Genomic DNA, 24030 nt, shown 5'->3' on the forward strand with positions numbered 1-24030 from the left:
CATTTTATAATTAAAAATCCTTTATTTAAATGTATAGAACATTAATTATTTAAATACAAGTATGCATGCATGTAATATTAGTCGTTACATTCATTTAAATAAGTGTTCATAGTAGTTTATATAAAAATATAAAATTAAAAATGATTTAATATTTTAAAACTTTACCTCGAGTGACAATATAATATGGATTTTCTCTCTGTATTACAATTAAAATTAATTTTATTAAAATATATTGGGTTCAATTATTTTTACGAATAAATGTTTAAAACATGGTATAAAATTTAATTATAATTTTCATACAATGCCTGTAGGTAAAAATAAAAATTAGTAAAATGTATAAAATATCATAATTATCAGTAATTAATGTGTATAGAAAAATGGCATTATAGTAAGCATGAATTATGTTTATTAGCTACAATACAACGTTAGACATGATAATTGATTAATTTAAGAAATCAAAAATATATTTATTAAACATAGCAAAAAAAATGTAATTTATCATAAATAGATAAACATGTCAAAACATTTGATTAGAGATCTAAATCATTAACTCCGTCAAACAATTTTTTTTCTAAACTACTTATTGGAATAATAATAATATAATAAAATAAAAATAAATATAATAAATTATTATATAATATTAATCATATTTGACGTAATATCTTGTATAATAGCATCTTCTTGATTAGCAGCTTCTTGTTCCATAGCCAATAAAATGTTTTGTTGTAAAATTTCGTCATTTAGAATTTGATTTTTTGTTTCATCGTCCATTTGAAATTCTTGTTTATTCGTAACAATAGGTCTTTTCTGAATTTTAGGTCTTTTAAGGCTTTTTTTAATACTACGACTAAGATTCGTAAATCTTGGTGTATCTCCCTATAAAAAACAATGTAAACTAAAGCAATGGCTTATTAAAATAATATAAAATATTTGGAATACAAACCGGTTTCGCTAATTTAAAAGCATCATATGGTCGAGGACCATTTTGGTAAATCTTTGGTTGATCTTTGGTGCCATGTAAAGATAAAGTCATTTCGGTAATTCTACCTTTGTTAGATTGCTTGCCAGTCTATAATAATAAAGTATATATCGATTAACTATTTGTATTGTATTTTAATTCAGTCAAAATCATGTATATATATATATATACTGTATCATAAATATCGATGACAAAATTTCCTTTTGGAGATTCCCCCCAGAAAGCGAGTATTGAAAAAGTCCATCTCTTTAATCCGTGAGTATTAAAATCATTTGGTCGACTTTCCAGTACATGGCATTCCGTCCCTACAAGTATATTTATAATAAATAAATAATTTATATTGAATATGATTTGTATAAGTACCTAAAAGTTATATTTAAATATGTGAAATTGGAACTTATTGTCGGGTGTAAAAATTGTATACAGTTACATTAGAAAACATTTTAATATACACGAAAATTAGATAAATAATATTTATATTTTCGTATGTGATAATAGGGGACACTCCGGACACGCTAGAATCTGTTTATCTAGATATTCCCACCCTAAGCGATGAAAATAGAAGCCTCTTGATCATGGCGCCCACAACCCCAGTAAAATCCAAATAAAATTACGATTCTCAGCATTTACTGATTATAATCAGTAAATCTTATCATTAACTAGTAAAACCTAACTTTACCTATTAATCGGACTTTTACAATAATAGCTTAATGTACCTATAGTTTAAGATGTTTAATTACCAATTAAATTGTTTATTAATTTTTAAAAAAAAATGTTGGCATCTACAATTTTTCCGAATTTTACATCAATTATTTGGTAAATTTCAGATTTTAAATTATAGCATAGTCTTAAAAATGTATGGCATTTAAGGTATTAAAATAAAAATTGAACTATTGGGTGATAAAATTTTTAACAAAAAAAATCATTTATTTCACATATGCTTAAACATAATAAAGTTATAACTTGTAAAAAAAATATATTACCTAAAGGCGATTTCATTGCTATTTGAATATCTCCTCTTTTTGGATAAGACATTGTTAATACTAATTGTATATACTCTAAGTATTTTATTTCTCCAGACAATCCTTCGCAGCCATTCGAGTACACAGTAATACGGGCAGCACGATTTCTTGATACAGGAAAACCTCTAGACAAATAATATTATAACAAAATAATAACAAAACTCATTATCATCAATGAATAATTATTTTTATAAATAGTATATGAACATAATTTTAAAGATTTATATAAGGTTTTGTTTTATATGTACAATATTGATAAAATCAATATAAAAATTAAACACGTTAGGATATTATCCATTGCGTGCGATACCTACTTAACCTTAGGCATACGTATACCACACGATGACATTTCAGGCACGTTTTCCCATTTCATAGCTTCTTGGACTAGCTTATAAGCATTCACTAGACCAAACCCAAAGTCAACGGAATAGAAAAACCCAGCTTTATTCCTGTTCCATCCATAGTTATCACTCAATGGCGCCACTTGAGATGTCCAAGCTAATAGATACTGTACGTCCCTCCATGTCAACTCCGGCCTAGAAATAATTACAAATTGTAATTAATGAAAATTCGAATAATTTAAGTTTTTGAGTTTTTCAATTACTTAGCTGATAGAGCTAACGCTATAATACCAGAAACCAGTGGTGCAGCTGCAGATGTTCCCGTATGACTGGCAGTACATTTTCCCATTACATCGGTAGTCAACTAAATTAAAATAAAGAAAACCATCATTAAATAAATACTTATTAAAATATATTTAATTTATCATTCAAATTAATTTCTGTACATACAATTTATCTGATAATATAGCTATCTTAGTTATATAATATATTAATTAATGACACTGTATAAATATATAATAGTAATAAATAAGTGATAAATCATAAGTTACTTTTTTACTATACGGTAAAAAAGACACGTCGTCCGAATGATTTAATGACCAAATAGCGTTTATTATTCCTCAAGCTGTATAAAAGAACACATAAAACAATTTTTAAATAAAATATAGTGCAAAATTCGTTGCATAATTTTATTATATATATTTTGTAAAGTAATAACCACTATATCATATTAAATGGATCGTTCTGTATGTGAATTAACTATTATATTTTTTTGCATTTCAACTGCTATATATTTTTATATTTTATAATATAGTTACTGTAATATTATATTGTAAAGTATCACATTATTTATGGCAAGAGAAATTATTCGTTAATAACAATAACATTATTTTTAAGTCTCAAGTTTCTATTCAATTCAATTTTTTTTCTTTTTAAGTGATAATAAACTTTTAAAATCTTTTCTGATAATATGTTAGCTATATCTAAAATAGGTAATATTATTAGCTACGTTAATTTAGTTGTATGACTACCGCAATCATATTGAATACCAAATCTATGACACACTATTGCTATGGTTAACACGAAAACCCAATATTAAGATGTATGAATATCGTATACTTACCACATTCTTTTCTTGTCCAGAACCACTGTATGCAGTAGCCATGATTGAAGCGCATCTTTCGGAATAGTGTGCAACGTGTCCACTATCGTCGCAACTAGCAATTACTATTGAGTAGATAGAATTTACATAACCGTCACAAGCACAATTGTCGCCTTCTGGTTTTCCATTACCAGCGGCAAACACATAAATTGCCCCTTTTCCGTCCCGACCCTAATAACACAATATAAGTCGATAAAGTTTTATACTAAAAGCAAATATTTAAATCACAATTATCTATTTTTAATATGATTTATATTTCAACGATATTAGATAATGAAATATATTACACTTATTTACCAATCAATAATCAATAATATTGAAACAATAATACGTTATTATTAAAAATAAAGTAGTCATTATTAAAATATTCTGCAATAAATAATTTTAAAAAAGATACTTTACTTGATGTATGCCTTTCGAAAGTGATCTTTTGACAAAATCTGTTAAATGTTCCATAAACATTCCAGTATCTGCAGGACCCCATGAATTACTATAAATGCTCACATAGTTAAGAGCGTATTTCAATACTTTAGCTTCTCTAGTGTCTGTCGATCCATCATCTAAAAACTTAATTCCTAAAATAAATTAAAATATAATTTTTTTAAATTCAACATTAGTTAAACCGACTTTAAAATTTCATAAACTCGTCAAACATCAAGTTTACCTCCAAGAGTGGCTCCATAAGCTGTTCCAACACCACATACTTTATTGTTTGGCTGCATAATTATTTCTCCAGCACATCTAGTTCCATGAGATCTATACCCTCCATTTCCGTCTTTATCGGGCATAATCTTATTATTATTTGAAATATAATTCCAACTCAAATCATGACTCTGAAATAAATATTTTAAACCATTTATAAATGATTATAATTATACATTATATTATATTACAAATTATAGATTAATATTAAACATATTTAATTTACTTAATGACCATCCAATAAAAAAAAATACTAAACCTATATTGCAATCATAATTATTCAACATTAAATAAAAAAAAAATTCCTTAAATTATTAAATTGAATTATATTTTAAAACAAATACAGAATAAATACTAAGAATTATACAATTATATAAAAATAATAAGAAATTAAACAAATAAATTAATGTAAAATCAAAGTAGGAATCGCTGGCAGCTAAACTATTGTGTGTAATCTGTATAATAGATTTAATTAAATACTTTATATATTCAATTTTGTATGAGTATTGAGTATACACAACCAATCAAGGTAATCGTCTTTGATATTATCGTAATGGTACGTAAATATTCGTGTTAATATAATTTCAACAAAGAGATACACCCAACTTAAATCTTCCGAATACTAATCTATTTGGGTAACGTAACTTCAACCCAATTAGAAATAATTCCAAACTGTACAGACATGCGATAATACAATATAAAATAAATGTTTGATTAATGAACAACCAACATAATAAATGTACCTATTAAAAAAAAATAACCATTTTTTTTCAATTGTAGTCTTATATTAATTTATGTAATTATAAAATCAAAAAACCCGAAAAAAATGTATGAGACATATAGCAAGTAACATAATTATTAGAAAATATATATCGACGTATAATAAATTACTAAGGTCATGATGAATAGTAAGCTGATTAATTTATATTATTTATAATAATTACTTTACTTTCATTTATTTTAATCAGTATTTAAAACTATTCATTTAAATAAAAACACAAACTTTAAATTTAATAAGTTTATAACTTACAAATTGTGGTAATATTTCTGGATGTGTCCATTCTAATCCATCATCTGGTACTGTTATATTCACACCACTTCCTGTAATTCCAAGTTCAAAAAAGACTGGTACTATATTCATATCAAGCACGGGATCTTTTTCGTCAGTTCGAAAATCTTGCTGAAAATGTATTGTGCCGTAAAAAAATATAATATGATTGGTAACATTATGTATTACGGGAGTGAAAGGACCTAAGTTATTTAAATCTAAGAGGACCAAAATAAATATCCAACTTGTTATATTTAGTAGGTAAGTGAAATATACACATAATATATTCATACAAATAATGGTAAGAATACCATCCTGCTGTTTGACTACTCTCCTTATTATACATTCAACGACCAGATTGCCTGATTTGTCACAAGTTATTGCATAATATCTACTTTCATATACTATTCCCTTTACCGCTTATAGCTACCCTTTACTATCATTTAATTTTCGATAGTGTATGTTAAATATTTCGAATTTTACAAGTTATTTTTTGATCGTCAATTATTCAAAATGAAATACTAGTTACATTACATTATAATTCATTTCATAAAATTCCCGATGCTGTTACAAAATACCCAATAACTTTAATCAGTAATCAATTGATCAATAAATAAGTTTTAATTTGAAAGCATTTTAGTATATGTTATACAAGTACCTACAATTGGTATACTTATCCTAAAATATAATACACGCAATTGGTACACTGACCCTAAAATATAAGGAGCGCAATTGGTAACTGACCCTAAACAAAAATTCTGTGTTAAACGCAATTGGCCCATGCTCATAAAATACATTTCATTTCATAAATTAGCCACCTATCTAATCGATCTTTTTATAATATAACATAATTTGCAATGAAGATCGAGGGAAAATCGATTTAGATAATGATTTTTGATTTATTATTATTACACATAAACACATCACATTTTAATATTGATTCTGGACTTCTGAGTTTAAATTATTCTTTTATTCTTTTCCATTTATCTAATAACGGTCTATAGTAATATGCAATTATATAAAATACAACTTTTCTTTTTAAATATTAAATGTACTGTTCATACTTACAAAATACCACATATCAGGCCAGAATTCATCATTAAACGTATGTTGGTAGTTACTTTCTACTCTAATGAGTCTAGCAGTCCCTTTTCTATTCCCTCTTTTACGTTTTGGTACAGCTAACCGTGGAACTACGTGTCTAGGTCGAACTATACCACGGTATGATCTTGCTTTCACAGCTTCTTGACTAGCGATTGTTACCTTTAAATAACAGTTGAAATTGTTATTGGATTAATAACTGTAACTATTGAAAACAAACATATAATAAATAATAATAATAAATATTTTTTTAATATTTATTTAAATCATGGATCTTATTTTAAAGCATTCGAATATATACATACTTGTTATTGAATATATTTTTAATTTTTTTAAATACTTAAGTATTTTTAATTTTATTCAACCTATAGGTTTTCGCTAACATTATGATACTTTCGTATTGAAAAAAAAAAGGAACACTATCGATATAACGAATGGTGAAAACGAAAAAAAAAATAACTAAAAAATGTTTTACTCACAATATTATTATTGGACTAGTTAACCAACATCATAAAATACTACAGGACAACGTAATATAATAGAATAGGATTATTTTTTATAATTAGTAAAATTAGAATAATCAAGTCTTGGAATAATATAATTATTCACCAAAACCAATGCCAATAAAACAAGCATTTACCATAGTTCAAAAGTTACAATAATCAATCTCTAGCAAAAAGTTAGTGTATTCATGAAATAATTACATGATTTTTTTTTTCTGTTGTGTGTGCTTTTAATAATGTCTTCAACAATGAGTATAATATATAGAAACATTAGAATCATTATTATAAGTGACGAAATTAAATGTACAAGTTATTTTAAAAGTACCTACTGTTTTATTACATATAATATCGTAGAATAATAAAAGAGTTTTATTTAAATGGGACGTAAAATAACTATCTATAAGGTATAAACACATATTGAAAAATAAGATAACCTAGTTTTTTGAATTTTTTCTATAAATGCTAAAAAAATCCTGAATAATTTATTATACATAAATTTAATTATTAGAATTTTGATTAATATGTTTTTAACAAAATCGTTGATAATATAATTATCTAATAATAAAATTTAAATTATTATTATTTCACATAAAAGTAAAAGCATACCAATTTTATTTCAATCAAAACTTAAAAATAAGAAAAAGAAAAATATACTTATACAATTTTAATTATAACTTATTAAAAGCTTAATAATTGGTAAATATCATATTGCGAAAGTTTCGTTGATTAATCACTTAATTAAGTTAATATAATAATTTTGTATTTTTGTATTATTTCACTTAATGAAGTATTACATCAAAATAACTTAAATAAAGTCAAGTTATCATACAAATTATAAAAAAAAAAAACCTTATATCTAAAATTGCTTACTAAGCAAATTATATATTATATATTGATATATTATAATATCAACATTTCTTTTTAAAGTAGAGTAATTTAAGTAATTTCAAGTTACTTTTCGTTGCCTTTGTTAATTACTTTTGTCTATTTAATATCTAATAAATATAATACATAATAATATATTTATTTAAGTTAAAATGTATAATCCTTTCTAAAAATATATTCTTGCACCACTAAATCCAATATTTAAACTTAAATAAAAACCCTCTACCTTTATTTTTAAACTTTTTAAATGTAAATCCGTTATTGTGTAGTAAAAAAGTACTTACTTAAAATATATATAATATATTATTCTTATATATATAGATAAATATTTGTATTAAAGTTAATAATTTCTTATTAAATGACAGGTACTTACAAATTCATGGCTATTTAATCGTTGCGTTATACTCTCATTATTATTGAACATTTTGGGCGGAAGTTCAGTTTTAGTCATTCGATGGAAACCATCATTACCGATATCCTATAATAGCATTAAAATTAAAATCATCGACAAATACTATTTTTAATTTTTTTTTAACATTAAAAATATAATCAACCATAAATATTTTTATTTATATTATTTGCCTATTTAAAATGATAAAGAAGTAACTTTATAAACTTAATTTATTTACCATTATCATATTGTTATATATCACATATCAATAAATGGAACCAATAATATGAAGTTGTTTGTTAAAATTCCATTTTACACAACATAAGGTTAAAATATGTAAGTAGATAATAGTTTCGTCTGATGATTTGAAGAAACCCTGAACTATGTTTAAAATACCTGTTTTCAAATGTATTTAAAGTTTCGTGAAACTTTTGGTGCAACCTTAAAACATTTGGTGACAAGTATTTCAAAACAATTAATTAAATTTTCAATAATTTAATTCCCACCAATGTACGACCTTTGTGCAATTGATTGAATTCTATTATTTGGAAATTCAACATACCTTCAGGGTGTTAAATTTTTTTATAATATTGAAATAAAAAAAAAATTATCTATAATTTATTATTAATTATATACATGAATAATTGATTCAATAAATTTAATATTGAATATAATGTATTCAATTCAAAGAACTATTTATTTATTTATTTTAGAAATATACCCAATTACAAAGTATTTTAATTATTATTATAATATATAATAAGGAAAAATTGTATATATTTGTACATTAAAGTATAAAATGATAATGATATAAATAATATTCAAATAAATTTCAGATTTACATATTTTTTTAAAGTGTTATAAATTATGATCTACAGAAATGAAAATATCAATGTTTCACAAAATAACTTGCAACATGATTAAAATATAGAAGAGTTCACAGTGTAACGAAAACGAGCTTAAGGAACGTGGAAAGATAATCATTCAATGATTTTAGGACACTCGATTTGGCCAAAAAGCACTTTATGGAAAAAAATACAAAAATAATGTTAATCTCAATAGTATCAAGATTAAAATTGTTATTATACCATATATATAATATTTATATATGAGATGAGGGTGGATATTTAAATACCATCCGAGCCAATTACCAACACGTTATGATATTATTATCTAATACAATAAGGTTTATTAAAAAAAAAATACATGATAGTAAAATTGTTTTAAAATAAAAATGGCTTAAATTTTTTATTAGTATTTAAATTAAAATAACTACACCAGAATAAAATAAATAATGCCTAATTATTAAAACTGAAAATGAATATTTTATACAAAATATTTGTAATAGTCATAATAATGGTGATTATTATTATTAGTATTAATAATAATCTAATAACATTGGTAAAATAGTGTATTGTGTATAATAAGATTTAAAGAATAACCATTTTAAATATTAAGTAGGTATTTACATTTTATATTAAATTATAAAAAAAATAGTCAGTCAATTAAAAAAATAAGTATATAAATACATGATAATTTATTCACTAAAAAAGGTGAATGTCCTTTCAATATACTAATAAATTACTCGTTTCCCTAATGAATCACGGATATTAAAATTGTTGTATTCTGCAAATACTAATATCATTAAATCTGTTGTTCGAAAATAATCAAAGTATTTAAAAAAATAGTTAGAACACTTTTAAAATAGAATTTAATTAAAAATCTTTAACTACATACAATGAACAGATGTCCAAACAATAAAAATCAATTCAAATCATAATATAAGCATTATACATATATATTTTTTAACGTTTTGTTGACATATCTTATGCTCAACGGAGCTTAGTCAGAAGATTTATTTTTCAACAACGCGGTAAAATAAATAAATTCACCTTGGTTCTTATCATTTTTACTCGACATAATACGTAATAAATGTCGTTTGTAAGCCTCGAAAAAAATAATAAGGGATTAACCTCGTATCCTTGTACATAAGAAACTAATATTGTTTTATTACCCCGCATATACGTATAATACTAACCGTACTATATATAATATACAGAGATCTGGTCGTGTTTTTCTTCGAACATACCCGTCAGCATATTATATTATAAAATACTCATCTACCCACATCCTGCAAAAACTTAAAAACTTCTATAACTATTTTTATACTAAATTAAAATCAATAATTCAACTTGAAACATTCTATATCTATTTATATAAATCAACTAATTAAAATATTTGTTAATCGCGGTATTTGTGGATTATGTGTTACCTATATTATACGTGGTCATAGATCCAGAATTTAATTTAAGATAGAAAATTAAGCAGTACTTATGTTACATATTTCACATGCCGTTTCATTAATACAAATTATTCGGTTAAAAATGAAAATGCTATTTTTTAAGTAAAATTATAATGCAGTATAATATCACCCGAGGATATCCGTCAGTACGAAAATTGTATAGGAACAAACTATGGTTGCATTATAATATCATCGGTAGAATAGCACATGTTTTTAGTATAATGATGATTTTAATAATGAGCACGACGTATTACTTTATTATGTTTGTATTATACTACTGAAACAGGAATCGGATTTTCTACGTATTTATATTGTTATCTGTTATCATACGTATATTATAAGTTTCGTTTTGATTTTCCCAATAAACGCCTCAACACAATAATAATAACCAATCGGTATCTCGTATTATTATAATTATTAGTATTTTTTTATAATTATTATTTTGATCCGGTGGTGATGACAAATGTTGATTATACAAAAGACACGCTATTGCTCAAAGCTCTCCAACGTTATACGGTAGTATCATATTATGTCATTTATCATACTTGAAAGTAAAATTTTTATAAATGTACATTTCCTTTTAGTCCTTTGTTTTTCTCCTCGCTTCAATCCAGAATAATTGAAATAGTAAAACCATTTTGAATCATTGTATTCGTAAAACTATTTTGAGTGGTAAGAACTACACTTGCTTAAATTCCTTAAAAACTGTGTTGTAGTTTTACTTTATAGTTCGATGCATAAATCAACAAGAAAAATAAAAAAACATTATTACCTATTTATAATGTCCAAACATTATTTCCGATTTCTAAATGTTTACATATTAAATTCTTACTACTTTCTATTTATCTGATAAATTGGCCGCAAAAACTAATTAACAAGATCTCCATTGTAAGGTCAATTTGCCTGCCTATCGGAAAATCTAAAGTACAAAAAACATTGGTCTATAATGTTGAGTATAAACACATATGTAGGTACTTCATTCGTTCTACGTGGTTTTAAAAAAAATATATTCATATATGTTATACAAACCTGCATAGACGCGTGGTAAAAAATTAGTATAATTTTTCATCTTTAAATGTATTTGAAAAGCGTAACATAATAAATTTTATGAAGTTTTTTGATATAGAATGTAATAATGGGCGGTAAAACGTGATGTGGTTACAATTTGGCAACCGGTCAAAATTCGGGGCTCTCGGGGTTTTCCTTCGGAATCCCTGCACCAGGGTTGAATCAGCCCTGTGGTCGTCGTGGGAAAAGCTCGAAGTCGGAAAATTACATTAGGAAAAACCGCGCGACGGTGGCATGCGGTCCCGGTGCGAAAAGCTGTGGCGGCCTGACAGGAACGGCAACGCGAGGGTGGCCGAGCTAGCGCCCACCCTAGTGTCACCGCGAGTACCGTTTATTCATGTAGTCCTGGTACGCGCGTCCTCGGCCGGGGTCGAGGTCACAAGGCCACCCGCGATACGCGCATGCGTCCCGCAACAAAAGCAGTAGCAGCACCGGTAGGGGTGCGGGTAAAGGTGTACACAGTGGATGTAGCGGCAGTGACGGCGCTCATCGACCGTGACGTGCGTGTTTTGTACCATTATATAATAATGCCGCAGTCATCCTCTATTATTATTATTATTATTAATATTAATATTATTATACGGCCTCTACATGCAGGCCTATGTTGGGCGATCGTGTATATTCGTGTCCCGTTAAATTAATAGAGACACAACGAATTTTCGTACACATTTTGACAGGTAGCCCTAGATAGGTTTGGAAAAACAAACTCCGTTGTTTTTTGTTTTTTTAGTGGAAAATTATTTCGGTTTCTAATAAAAACCCTAAAAGCAGGACGATTAGAAAAAGTTTTAAATATTTTCGAAAAAAAACAAAACTACTGTAAATATGAACAAAGAAAATTCAAGTTGAAACATTTATTGTTTAATAAAATCTAGATAAAAATTTCAGAATTTTTTTGTTTTTGTGAAAATGAGAGAGAGTTAAAATATTATCGTTATGAATTCATTCGTACACTAACTAATTTAGATGGAATAATATCAAAATTTAAGACTATATTATTATGATTATGTTATAAAGTATTTATAGTACTTAAAGTCAACGATATATTTTTTTAGGCATATAGAGATGCTTATTAAATAGTTTTTTAGGTGGATCAAGTATTAATTTTTTGAAACCATTGATTAGTTATTTCTATTTTTTCATTCCCTTCGAACTTCGAGTTGTCAACTGTTATTGTATTATAACGTATTGAATTGAGTAGGTATTGTAATGATGACATCACTGAACAATTATTATAATTTAAATCGATTGTCTGTTTTAATTATTAATATTATTATATCGTCGTCGACATAACTTTGTGGTTTCTTATTTTACTATAAAATAACTTTATCATAATTGTTATATATAGCTCGTTATTTCTAAATATAATGGGGAGCTAGGAGCTCTCACCCCAAAGACGTTTTAGCCCCTTTAGCATTTAAATCAGTTAATACATAGAAATAAAAACTTTGTCATGCGTTCAAAGTGCGTAAATACTGATACTTATATAAATTATATATATATATATATATATATATATTATAATATATTATATTAATGGTTTGGGTTATTGTAGTTTTCGTAAAAATACTCGTAGCAATGCGAATAAATTTAGATTCTGAGAGGAATGATGAATGGATAATTTTACAATGATGTGATGTGTGTATGTTTTTTTTTTGTATATTTGACATTTGTCATAATCTTTCGGGACGATACAAAATCAAAAAATCAATTTAGAAAATTTAGTAAATTTTACACTAAACCAGTTTTCGAAGAATTTGGTTTATTTATTTTATTATACGTATAATTCAAAAATAAATAACCGCAGAAACTTTAATTTTTTTACGAAATATTTAGACTAACATTTTTTATACATAGTATAATTTTAAAAATATTTTCACTTTTATTGAGCTATTTATATATTTTTCATCTTCCATTGTTTTTTCTATAAATGTAGATAAAAAAATATTTGTTTGATGATAGTTCTTGAAAATATAATACAATATCCCACATAAATAGTCTCTATAGAAATATTTATAAAAATATTAAAAACACATAAGCACAATGTTTTTTTCATATTCATTCTAATTTAGTATTTTGAGAAAATTTGTCTTCTATTGACACAAAAATTAATAACAACAATAGAATATGGTATAATTACTACAAATATATTATATTATTATAAAACTAAATATTAATGATATAATAAGTGCAATGTTTTTGGTAAAAATTAAATTGTCTTACCAGTTACCGTAATACTAATACTAAATAAATTATTTTTATATTTCATATTAAAAAAACATATGAAATATACTTGTGATAGATACTAACAGAGTGACAGACCATCTCCGCTCAGAATCGTTATTAATGTACAATGATACCTACATAATGGGATTCAAATTTAACACATCCATTACAGTGACCCACTCGATACCTACTGTATAGTAGAACGTTGGCCACTTTCTCACCCTTTTTTTTATTAGGAGAATAAAGACGTAAATAAGGTCGACCCTCTCACAAAATAAATTCAGTGATCTATCTATATTGATTATAGAAATAGAATAAGATTTTAAAATTAGATATTTACTTCTAAATACATACGTGTACAACTATAAAATATTAAATGTACTTATTGTGCTTACAGTAAAATAAAAAATATATTCTTATTTTATTGTTTACATTTTACTTTTGAGAATTATTTTAATAATAAAGTGGACCTTTTGATTCTATGTTTTTAATTTTGAGTTTTTAGTATAATAGCCCCCTTATTAAGGCTTAACTACTAAAGTCTCGTTTTTTTTTTTTTTTATATACACAATAATCGCATTATCTATTATACTCGCTCTGCATTCAACATTAAATTGTGTTTTAAATTTAAAATAATATTATCGTATACTAATGCGCCTGACTGTTTTTATTTACTTTTATATACCTACCAGTTTTTATACAAACTTAATAACTTACTAAGAAAGTAAGAAACTACTGCGACCAATTTGTTTTAAAATTATTACGGTGTAAAATTTAAATTATTTTTATTATTAATTCTATTGGATACATTTAATCCACTTCATTCCTGATGAAATATAAAGTGTAAGTTACTGACATAGTGACATGTAATTAAGAAAAGAAATATTTTCTAGTAGAAGAAATATATTTGTAATGTCGTCATCATTTAAAAATGCAAATACTTTTAAAAAAATGTTCACTTAACATAACATTTAAAAATATACTATAAAATCATGAACAATTAAACCCAGGACTTGGATGATTGTTATTATACTTTGGATAGCACGGCAAATACAAAACTGTACAAAATATACCGTGAATAATTAATTTTTCGTATTTAAATTTTCTAATTCTATCTTTCAACAAATTATTTTTATCCAAAATTAAGTCAATAAAACAAAACAAAATAACTATAATTTAAAAAAAAATATACGTACTTTATACACCTTTGTACCTTTAATATTTATTTTATTAATGATCAAACAATATCAATTATCTTTACTTAAAATTCTGTATTATTAAACATTAAATCAACACTTTTTATTATTTAGCTGTTATGAATATTTTTTTAGTTTAATTCTATGAAACTAAACGTAAGGTTTCTATTCTATATTTACGCCCTAAATATATGCTTTATAAAACGTGTATATACCTATATTTAAGAATATACTAGATTCATAGTATCCCACATTAGTGTAAAATACTTTTTAAAGCACTACAACTTAAAAATATATAAACGCCACTTTTGCCTTAGGTTTTTTTTAAATATTCATGAAAAAATAGAGCTAACCTAATATTTTTTCTAGTAATTTAAAAAAAATATATTATATATCTATCACTCAGTTATAATATATAATAAGTTATGCTTTTCATTAAGTTATAACAAAATATATACCAACTGCCTTATGTATATAAATTTTAATTATTAAAATGAAAATATTCAGTAAAGTTTACTGTTGACTGTATGTAGTAAAGAAGTGCCAAAAAAATAACCTTATTATTTTCTCTTAAGGACATTAAAACAACGTTTAAAAATTAAAATATGTTAACTAAATGGCCGAGTGCTTTTCTCCATCGTACGTTTGTCTTTATAATTTTCTACGCTTTCAAAATATATGTAGTTTTCTTTTTAGCAAACTTATTATTGATTACGTCACTTTCGAATATTAAATCAGTTTTATCTTTATTAACATAGTTTTACTGTATTGTCTGTATTATTAATCATTATTAGTAATAATTGTTTATGATAGTACCCGTATTTTTATAAATATATATATAATGTGTATGTATGTAAGTAAAACGTCAAGGAATTTTCTTAGACACCCTTAAAATACACCCTCAAATGTAACTGCAGTAACACATGCGTATACTTGTATTTAAAAGATATTTCATCACTGATAAAATTAATAACAATAATAGAAACATTCTATACGTCTGGTGTAATCTATATTTTCGTTTATTATTTTATTGACAATTTTAATATTGTAAAACGAGCGAAAATATAACTGACCGGCCTCTCTGAAAACTGAGTGGTCGTGTGAACTTATCAATTTTAAAATAATACTTAAAACAAAAAATTCTTCTCAGATTAACACTTCCTTTTAGTATACTTTAATTACTACTTTGTACATATTTTTATCAATGAAATACATATCATCAAATTAAGATATTATTAATGGTTTAATTAAGAAAAATATAATGATTAATATGTATAATATAGTATAATTATAACCTATGCGCGACAATCCAAGTAGTAACAGTTTAACAGATTTTCCAATTTTTCAGTTTAATAAGGAAAAAAGCTATAAACTATAATATGTTTAATACAAAATTAAAATGATGAAATTATCAAAATGAAAATATTGAATTTATAAACCTTAATAATACATTAATACCTACCAAGTGAACAATTTATAAAAATAAAGTTTTCTAAAGTTTTAAAACCAAATAACATAAACTTGCAAAACGCTTAAACCATTTCAGAAATAATTAAATATTATAACTAATCGACTGACAATTATTATATGTAAAGTATTTAAAATATAGTTTTAAAACCATAATATGATAGAAGACCATTTATTATTTTTTGTAAAACCATTAATAATAATTATTTATCAGACTAAATATTTAAGCAAACAACTAACAAGTAAGGAAAAGCACATCACTACGAGTATGCCAACTTTCTAGTTTCTATATATAAATAATTTATGAATGAAAAATGAAATGATATGACATCCATTATCTTACACCTAGTATAATTTTGCACATACAATTTCATATTATTTAATTTATTTTGCTAAAATTGTAAGCACGTCTAAAAAATAAATATAATAATAAAATATATTGACCCATATTTGAAATTTAGTAGTAATAACTAGTATATAGGTATTGAATAATATAAGAAAGCAGTAGAAGATTTAATTTAATTAAATAAAATTGTATAAACCATCACATACAATCATAATATATTTCCATATAGGTAGTACTATGAAGTTGGTTTTTCAATTGCCAAAAATAATTATAATTTTAAAAATAACAAGATTCACAATACTGCCAGTACTATTACAAACAAACGCTGGTTTAGATCTGGACGTTTTTGAAAAAAAAATTACGCCTTTTCCGTGTTCGCTATAGTTATCTGTTGTCACAAACAATTCATACTTTTATAAGTCTAAATGAATTTATGTATTCAGCTCATTCGAGTGCAGTATTTGTATTCTAAAGTTTTAAGAGTTATACGATTAGACCGTACCTAACTCGTGATTTATAACGATTCACTGTAGGCGAACGTTCTACAGTACTATATAGATGTGTAAAAATGTATCGCCTTTTTAAAGACATATCTTCGTTTTCGGGCCAACACTGGGTTACAGAAACATGACATTCGTGAGTGGAGATTCAAGAGTCCTATTATTCCGTAGCTCCCCCCCCCAAAAAAAAATAAATAAATAAATAAATAAAATTAAAAAATGTTTATATTTAAGTTTGATTAATATTATTAGTGTATAAGATTTAATAATAAAACAAATTATTCCAAAATTAAATTAAATTACTAATAAATAGTCAAATAATTATTAATTTTTTTTTTATAATTTTGTTTTAATATAAGTATAATTTAAATTGTCAATTGCATTATATTAAACTGAATTTATTTACCTAAATACCCACCTCTACGGTTACACTGAAGGTTTTCGATGAACTACTTTACTATAAAAATAGTAGTTAATGAAACAGTTGTGTTCTACTTTACACATTCGTAAAATTATAAAATATTTATTAAGTACATTATTTCCGCAGTGTATACGTAATATACTTGTCGATAGTCTATTTAAATCTACGTTACCGGTCCATCGTATCTCATGTTGAGATCGCACGCCACTGCTCTAGCTACCATTTCACCCAAAGGTACGTGCGCCAGCCATTCATTGGTGAAGTATTTGACGTCCGAGTCACTGGACGCCCACGCCGATAAAATACAGACGTTCGATACCAAGAGAAGTAACGTACTTGACAGTCTCATGTTTACAAATAACTGCAAGCAACAAATCAATTTTTATATTCAAAATGTAATAGTCATAACAATTTGTATATATACGTAACGTATGCATCTTCTTCTACATAAATACCTTACATAGAGTACTCAATATGGGGAAATACCAAAATATTACCAAATACCAAAAACTCCCTATTTTTTTTTTTTAACAAATAGCATTGTTTATATTATCGCATAATAGTTTTTGACATAATAATTAGAAATATAATTTATAACATGAATTTTTAAAATAAATAAATAGGAGTTTTTATTACTGTCGATATCTAAAGTAACCTAACTATTTTCAACAGCTTCTATAAACTAAACACATTGTGATTATCTACTATGTGTTGTATGATCGCATCAATATTCACCTAAGATTATTAGAAATGTATACGATTGATTGAGTGAATATTACCACACATAAAATGTGTTTTTTTATTTTATCGTAGCAGGGTGTGTGGGGGACTACCTCTACACTCCATCACGGGACATTCCTATTAATGAGAATGTATCACAACATGTGATACAAGAAAAAAATCTTGGAAGACGTAGACAATTGTTTAAGGTAAACAGAGCAAAACATTTTAATTGCGACTATGAGTTCGAAAATTGAATTGAGTACCAATTTCTATTAAATGTATAGACCATTGATTATTTTAAAAATTAACGATCAAAATAATACGTGTTATAATAACCATGTTAGATAAGGTATAAAATATCGTCGTTGTAAAATCAAAGAGAAATTGTTTTGGATCAAAACTTTTGAATCTAAAATTCTAAAACTTTCTGATAGTGATATAATCTTGTGTACAAAACATAGTAATCAGTAGTTTACTCGGAATTAATGTAATATAAAATTAAATATTTTATTTTATTGTCTAAAAATTGAAAGTTTCTGTAGTTGTATATTTGTATATCTAGTAGTGTAATAATATTATATTATTCTGATTATAAAATCACAATTATTATTTTTTATAATTAAAATTTATTTCCACTGCAATTCCATTATCTACGAGCGTTTAAAATCATTTTCTCTTAACATCATGAAGCAGCTATTAGTTGATAGTTATTATACAATTATGTACATTCTACGTACGTTAAATTATAAATTGAAAGACGTTTTGCATTTTAATAGATATTTAAAAATGTTTTATAAATAACATTAAATTCTGCAAAACTGCTTTCATTTTAAGATTTAATATTCTACAATAATTTGTATCGGCATTAGCAATTTTTAGTTTGTATAGTATTAAAAAATATATATGCATAACTAACCTTCCGAGCTCCTGATTTGCGTATAGCAGTAATTGTATGCAAAATTATTTGAATTATTTTAATTTTAACATCGCATAAAATAATCCGTGGTTATTAAACTACAACTGCGCTTACATTTTTAGCAGACTTATTTATACGAATTTGATTAGTAATTTATTTTTATTATAATTATTATTATTATTATCATCTGCACACTTGAGTCTCGTATTTTTATTCAATTTTTACCAATTGTTGTAAGGGGTCTACAAGTGCGTGCGTAATGCACATTAAGTTTTATGAAACACATTCGCTTCTTTTATATTAGTATAATATATCATGAATAATACAATTCGCTTCACTAATTGGTCCGTTATATTAGTCTCTGTCACTTACATCAAAAATTACTTACTAAACTTACTCATACAAAATTATATATGTCATCAATTTTTAGATATTTTAAAAATATATCAAAATAAATATGCTATTTTTCTTTATAATATCGAGACATGTACCTATAGTTTATATTTTGTACATTTTTATGTTTATATAACTTTATAACCATATTTTCCTAATACACATTCATTTTTGTAGATAAGAATTCATAGTACTGAAGTCATCAATGTAAGTATTCAAAAAATTATAAAATAATTATTACTTTATGTATAATTTAGGTACGTCAGTAATTATACAAATAATACAAAAATCTATATCGAATAGTAGCGCAGCAATTCCCCCTCTCCACTTGTTAGTCACTTGTTTTTCGGGCCAAAGCATATTCCTATAAGTAACTAATTATTATCAATATATATTAAACATTTTTAAAGTAAAATTAATTACTTAAATTATAGAAATGGAAATTAATAACGTTTTTTCTTTATACTCCTTTTTTCAGCCAAATGTAAACTCCTACACGAATAGCCTTTTTACCTGCAAATTAAAGATACTGTAAACTTCTACAGTCTACGTGGACCTTTTTATCTAAAATAAAATTCTAGAAATATCCTTCACTCCAACATTTTTAGTTAAGTACACGATTTTGGAAATGAAAAATTCAAAAAGCTAAAAATGATCATAACTAAATACAACTAATCTTAATTATTTTAGACGAAATGCGTATAATATACGTAAATCTATGTTGCCACCTTTGTCAATGCTTTTGACAAAGTTGATTATACGATAAATTTAATAGATATTAAAACAAACTACTTTAAACAATTTGTTTTATCAAATGATAAAGATACCAATATCATAGTATTTTCTTGTGTAAAAAATTTTAAATTTCTCTATTCTAACGAAAAAATATTAATAGACGGTAGGTACATTTTAATTATTGTACAAAATATTTTCTGCAATTATTTACTATTCATGATTTTAAGAATTAAAATTATGTACCATTAGTTTTTACTCTGTTTTCTGATAAAATAACCATACTTTTTTTATTATTATATTATTTTGCAGAAGTTAAGAGTTAATACTATCTTTTGTAAGAGATTACCTAAATTTGTTGAAGTTTACCATTCCCTCTTCTTTTTTATTTACAAAAAAAAAATGAATAAAATATTATATCTTTGTGAAGGTGCTTTTCTCTAGATTGGTACTTAAAGATATATATACAATATAGGCGATGGATTACCTTATCATGATAAATTAAATAGGTATCTGGTATATTACCCAAGAATAAAATAATATTACTAATACTGTGTTAACTGCTTTAAACTTTAAAAGACATCATACACATAATAAAAAAAAAATTAATTCCAATATTATTCTAATTGATATCTTTTATCGATAAATAAGATGGTTACCTTAAATTTTGATTATAAACCAAATTTAAAAACATAAAGTATTAAATAATTGGGTATGCTTGTGATAATTGATACAAATTATCATTAATTTTTATACTTAATTCCGTATAACATCAATAATTTTTTTTAATAATAATACCTACAATAAATTACTAAAATATTTCATTGACTAAATATTATATTTTAAACTATTGTAAAAAAAATTAATGTTATTACACAAACCTAATTTTAAGTTTGTTTCCTCCCTTTCATTGTGAAATTTTAGCTACAATACTAATGTATGTGGCATAGATTATAGATTTACTGAATTTCAATTAAAAATTCGACTATAATTTTATAACCTTGTGACACTATTTAAAATAATGAGGTGCTATTGAGCAATATTTATCGTAAGATTTGATCATGTCATGTTTAATTCATATTTTGGATAAGCCAAGCCTTCGCAATATAATACACCCTACTGTGTGTATATATATTATATTTAATTAAAACAATAAATTTACAATCAGTATATTATATAATATATAAATAGTGCAATAAGCAAATATGATATTTTTGTTTGCATCCCTATAGGGTGAAATTTTAAGGATAGAATAGATCCCTACATTAAATCCTTTACAAGAATTTAGGTAAGTTACCTGTAATTTTTCAAAGGCTAGACTATTTAGTTTAAGGAGATTCGAGTGATTGCTATAATTTCTTTATGAGTTTTATATAAGTAAAATAAGCAAGTTTATTTAATTTAAAAGATGCTGATAAAATGAGTAATTAACACAGTATTGTTTACAAGACCATGGTTATTAGTAATATACCAGAAAGGATCTGGTATTTGATATACAAACATTGAATAAAATGCTCAAATAATAGATTGGTTTTAGGATTTAAGTCCTTTGCAAATATCCAAATTTATATAATGTAAATTGCAATACACCCAAATAGATGAAGTCGTGATTTAAGTGTTTGACAGTTTAGCCTTTAAGTGAGAAGCTTATCAAAAATTTGTTCTAAATATTTGGTTTTAGTAACGTTGGAAATTGAGTACCTATCATTTATGTATATCAAAAATGATTCTACATAATATGAAAGTGACCTGGATCAACACACTGAGGGGTTTCAATATTGCAGATACACATATGAATTAATTTTAATACACAGACTAAATACTCTATAGTAATATTCGATTAATAATATAAACGTCTATGATAAAACATCTATTTTTCTTAAACTAAATACATGTATGTTTTACAATTAATAAAATTGCGTATAACTTGACGTAATAAATGCATATTTTGAATATAGTTGTATAAAATATAAATACTTAAAATCCGATCAATAACACTTAGATATTTGATTTTGTATAATATATAAGTAGTATTATATAACACCAACTACCGCCCAACATTTAATTTTATTTGTGCTCGTATAAAATATATCATTGTACACCAAATCATTACTTTACTTTATAATTACAATACATTTATCATGAAATATTAATTATGATATCATGTTCGATTATTTCCTATGTGTATTATGTTTCGTGTTAACTTTTGTGAAAAAAAACCAATAATAATATTATGGTAAGTGAATCGGTAAGTACAATAAACCAAACGACATTGTCACTGTAATACGCCCACTGATTCAATTCTTAGTACCTACTACCTACACCGCCATAATATATGTGATATCTATAGTTATTAAGCTATTGATTTATTACAGTCGTATCTATTGTGCTTTTAGTAAAATATTTAAATAACAAGTATAATATATACACACTGTATTTGTATGCGGTTTTTGTTAGATCACGTGAGCGACTTGGTCGAGGTATGCAGATATTATCTAGTCAGTGGTTACAATAATTCAAACGGTGATATAATACAATCATTACACTATTGGCTAGGATAATATTTGAGATTAAATATAAGATTACAGAACGTTCATAATATTATTAATTTTAATCAACTTTTGAGGTGCCACAAAATTTAAACAATAAGTTTAGAAAGTTCGAAGCACCCAATCTCGCCATTTACTGAACAGAAACCATGTCTATAAAGCAAAAATTTATTTTATTAACGTCACCATCAATCATCATAATATACATCGCTATGATCACATCTATGTAATTTGCACTTTCATCGAGACTGAATATATGTTATATCATTTTGGTACCGGTTGATACAAAATAATTAATTAAAATATATTGTATTGGGTATACAGCGTTCTAGTTCTAAAAATTATTAATAAAATCCCAAAAATTGGTATGATCATCATGTTATATGACCGTCGGTAACACTAATATTATCATATAATATAATGTTACACGATTACAATTATTATTATTATTCGACTAGGAAATAATTTATTATTTTCACGGACACTCGTGTTGACAGTGACTTACATAAAACACAAGAATTTTGAAATTTACTTTAAATAAAAATTACTACCATGTTTTCTAAAACACTGTATACTATATGTATTATAGTAATAATACTATTAAACTTTTTATAGTAATATGTATTATGTACATTGTACAACAAAAATAAACTAATTAATTAAAAAAATGAAAAACATTTTCTTTTAACTCGCATCTTATAATTTTATATTCGATAGGATATTGTTTTAAAAATAATATAATATCTATGTAAGTATACATTAAACTCAAGACGAGAAAAAGCACAAATAAATTGATATAAGTAATACTTTATTGTCTAAAAAACTATTTTTAAACAATTATTTTTATATTTATCCAACTGATTCTTATAATAATAATACAAATTAAACATAAAATGTAAATACTGTTTCCTTTAACATATTATTATCTTTAATAATTCTAAGCTATAAGTTGTAATATATTTGCTATTAATTAAAAAAATAATGAAAATTGTTTTGTAAATATTAAGATTTACTACAAAAATAAGGTATATTATCAAATAAACAGCTATAATATATA

At 24.9% G+C, this 24030-nt stretch overlaps 1 protein-coding gene across 1 annotated transcript; it reads right to left on the reverse strand.

The window, feature by feature from the left end:
* Nucleotides 1-556: 556 nt before the first annotated feature.
* LOC113557255 (neuroendocrine convertase 1-like) lies at nucleotides 557-19433 on the reverse strand. Its single transcript, XM_026962670.1, has 14 exons — nucleotides 19300-19433; nucleotides 17833-18021; nucleotides 8117-8221; nucleotides 6323-6517; nucleotides 5237-5386; nucleotides 4169-4337; nucleotides 3907-4079; nucleotides 3466-3675; nucleotides 2606-2706; nucleotides 2316-2537; nucleotides 1963-2126; nucleotides 1151-1284; nucleotides 944-1069; nucleotides 557-876 (listed from the first exon to the last, which is right to left on the reverse strand). Exons 2-14 carry the CDS (start codon nucleotides 18007-18009, stop codon nucleotides 631-633), a joined length of 2172 nt encoding a protein of 723 aa, XP_026818471.1. The 5' UTR covers nucleotides 18010-18021; nucleotides 19300-19433; the 3' UTR covers nucleotides 557-630.
* Between the last annotated feature and the right edge of the window lie 4597 nt (nucleotides 19434-24030).

Source organism: Rhopalosiphum maidis, chromosome 4 (genome assembly GCF_003676215.2).
Source record: "Rhopalosiphum maidis isolate BTI-1 chromosome 4, ASM367621v3, whole genome shotgun sequence".
Classification (NCBI taxonomy): domain Eukaryota; kingdom Metazoa; phylum Arthropoda; class Insecta; order Hemiptera; family Aphididae; genus Rhopalosiphum; species Rhopalosiphum maidis.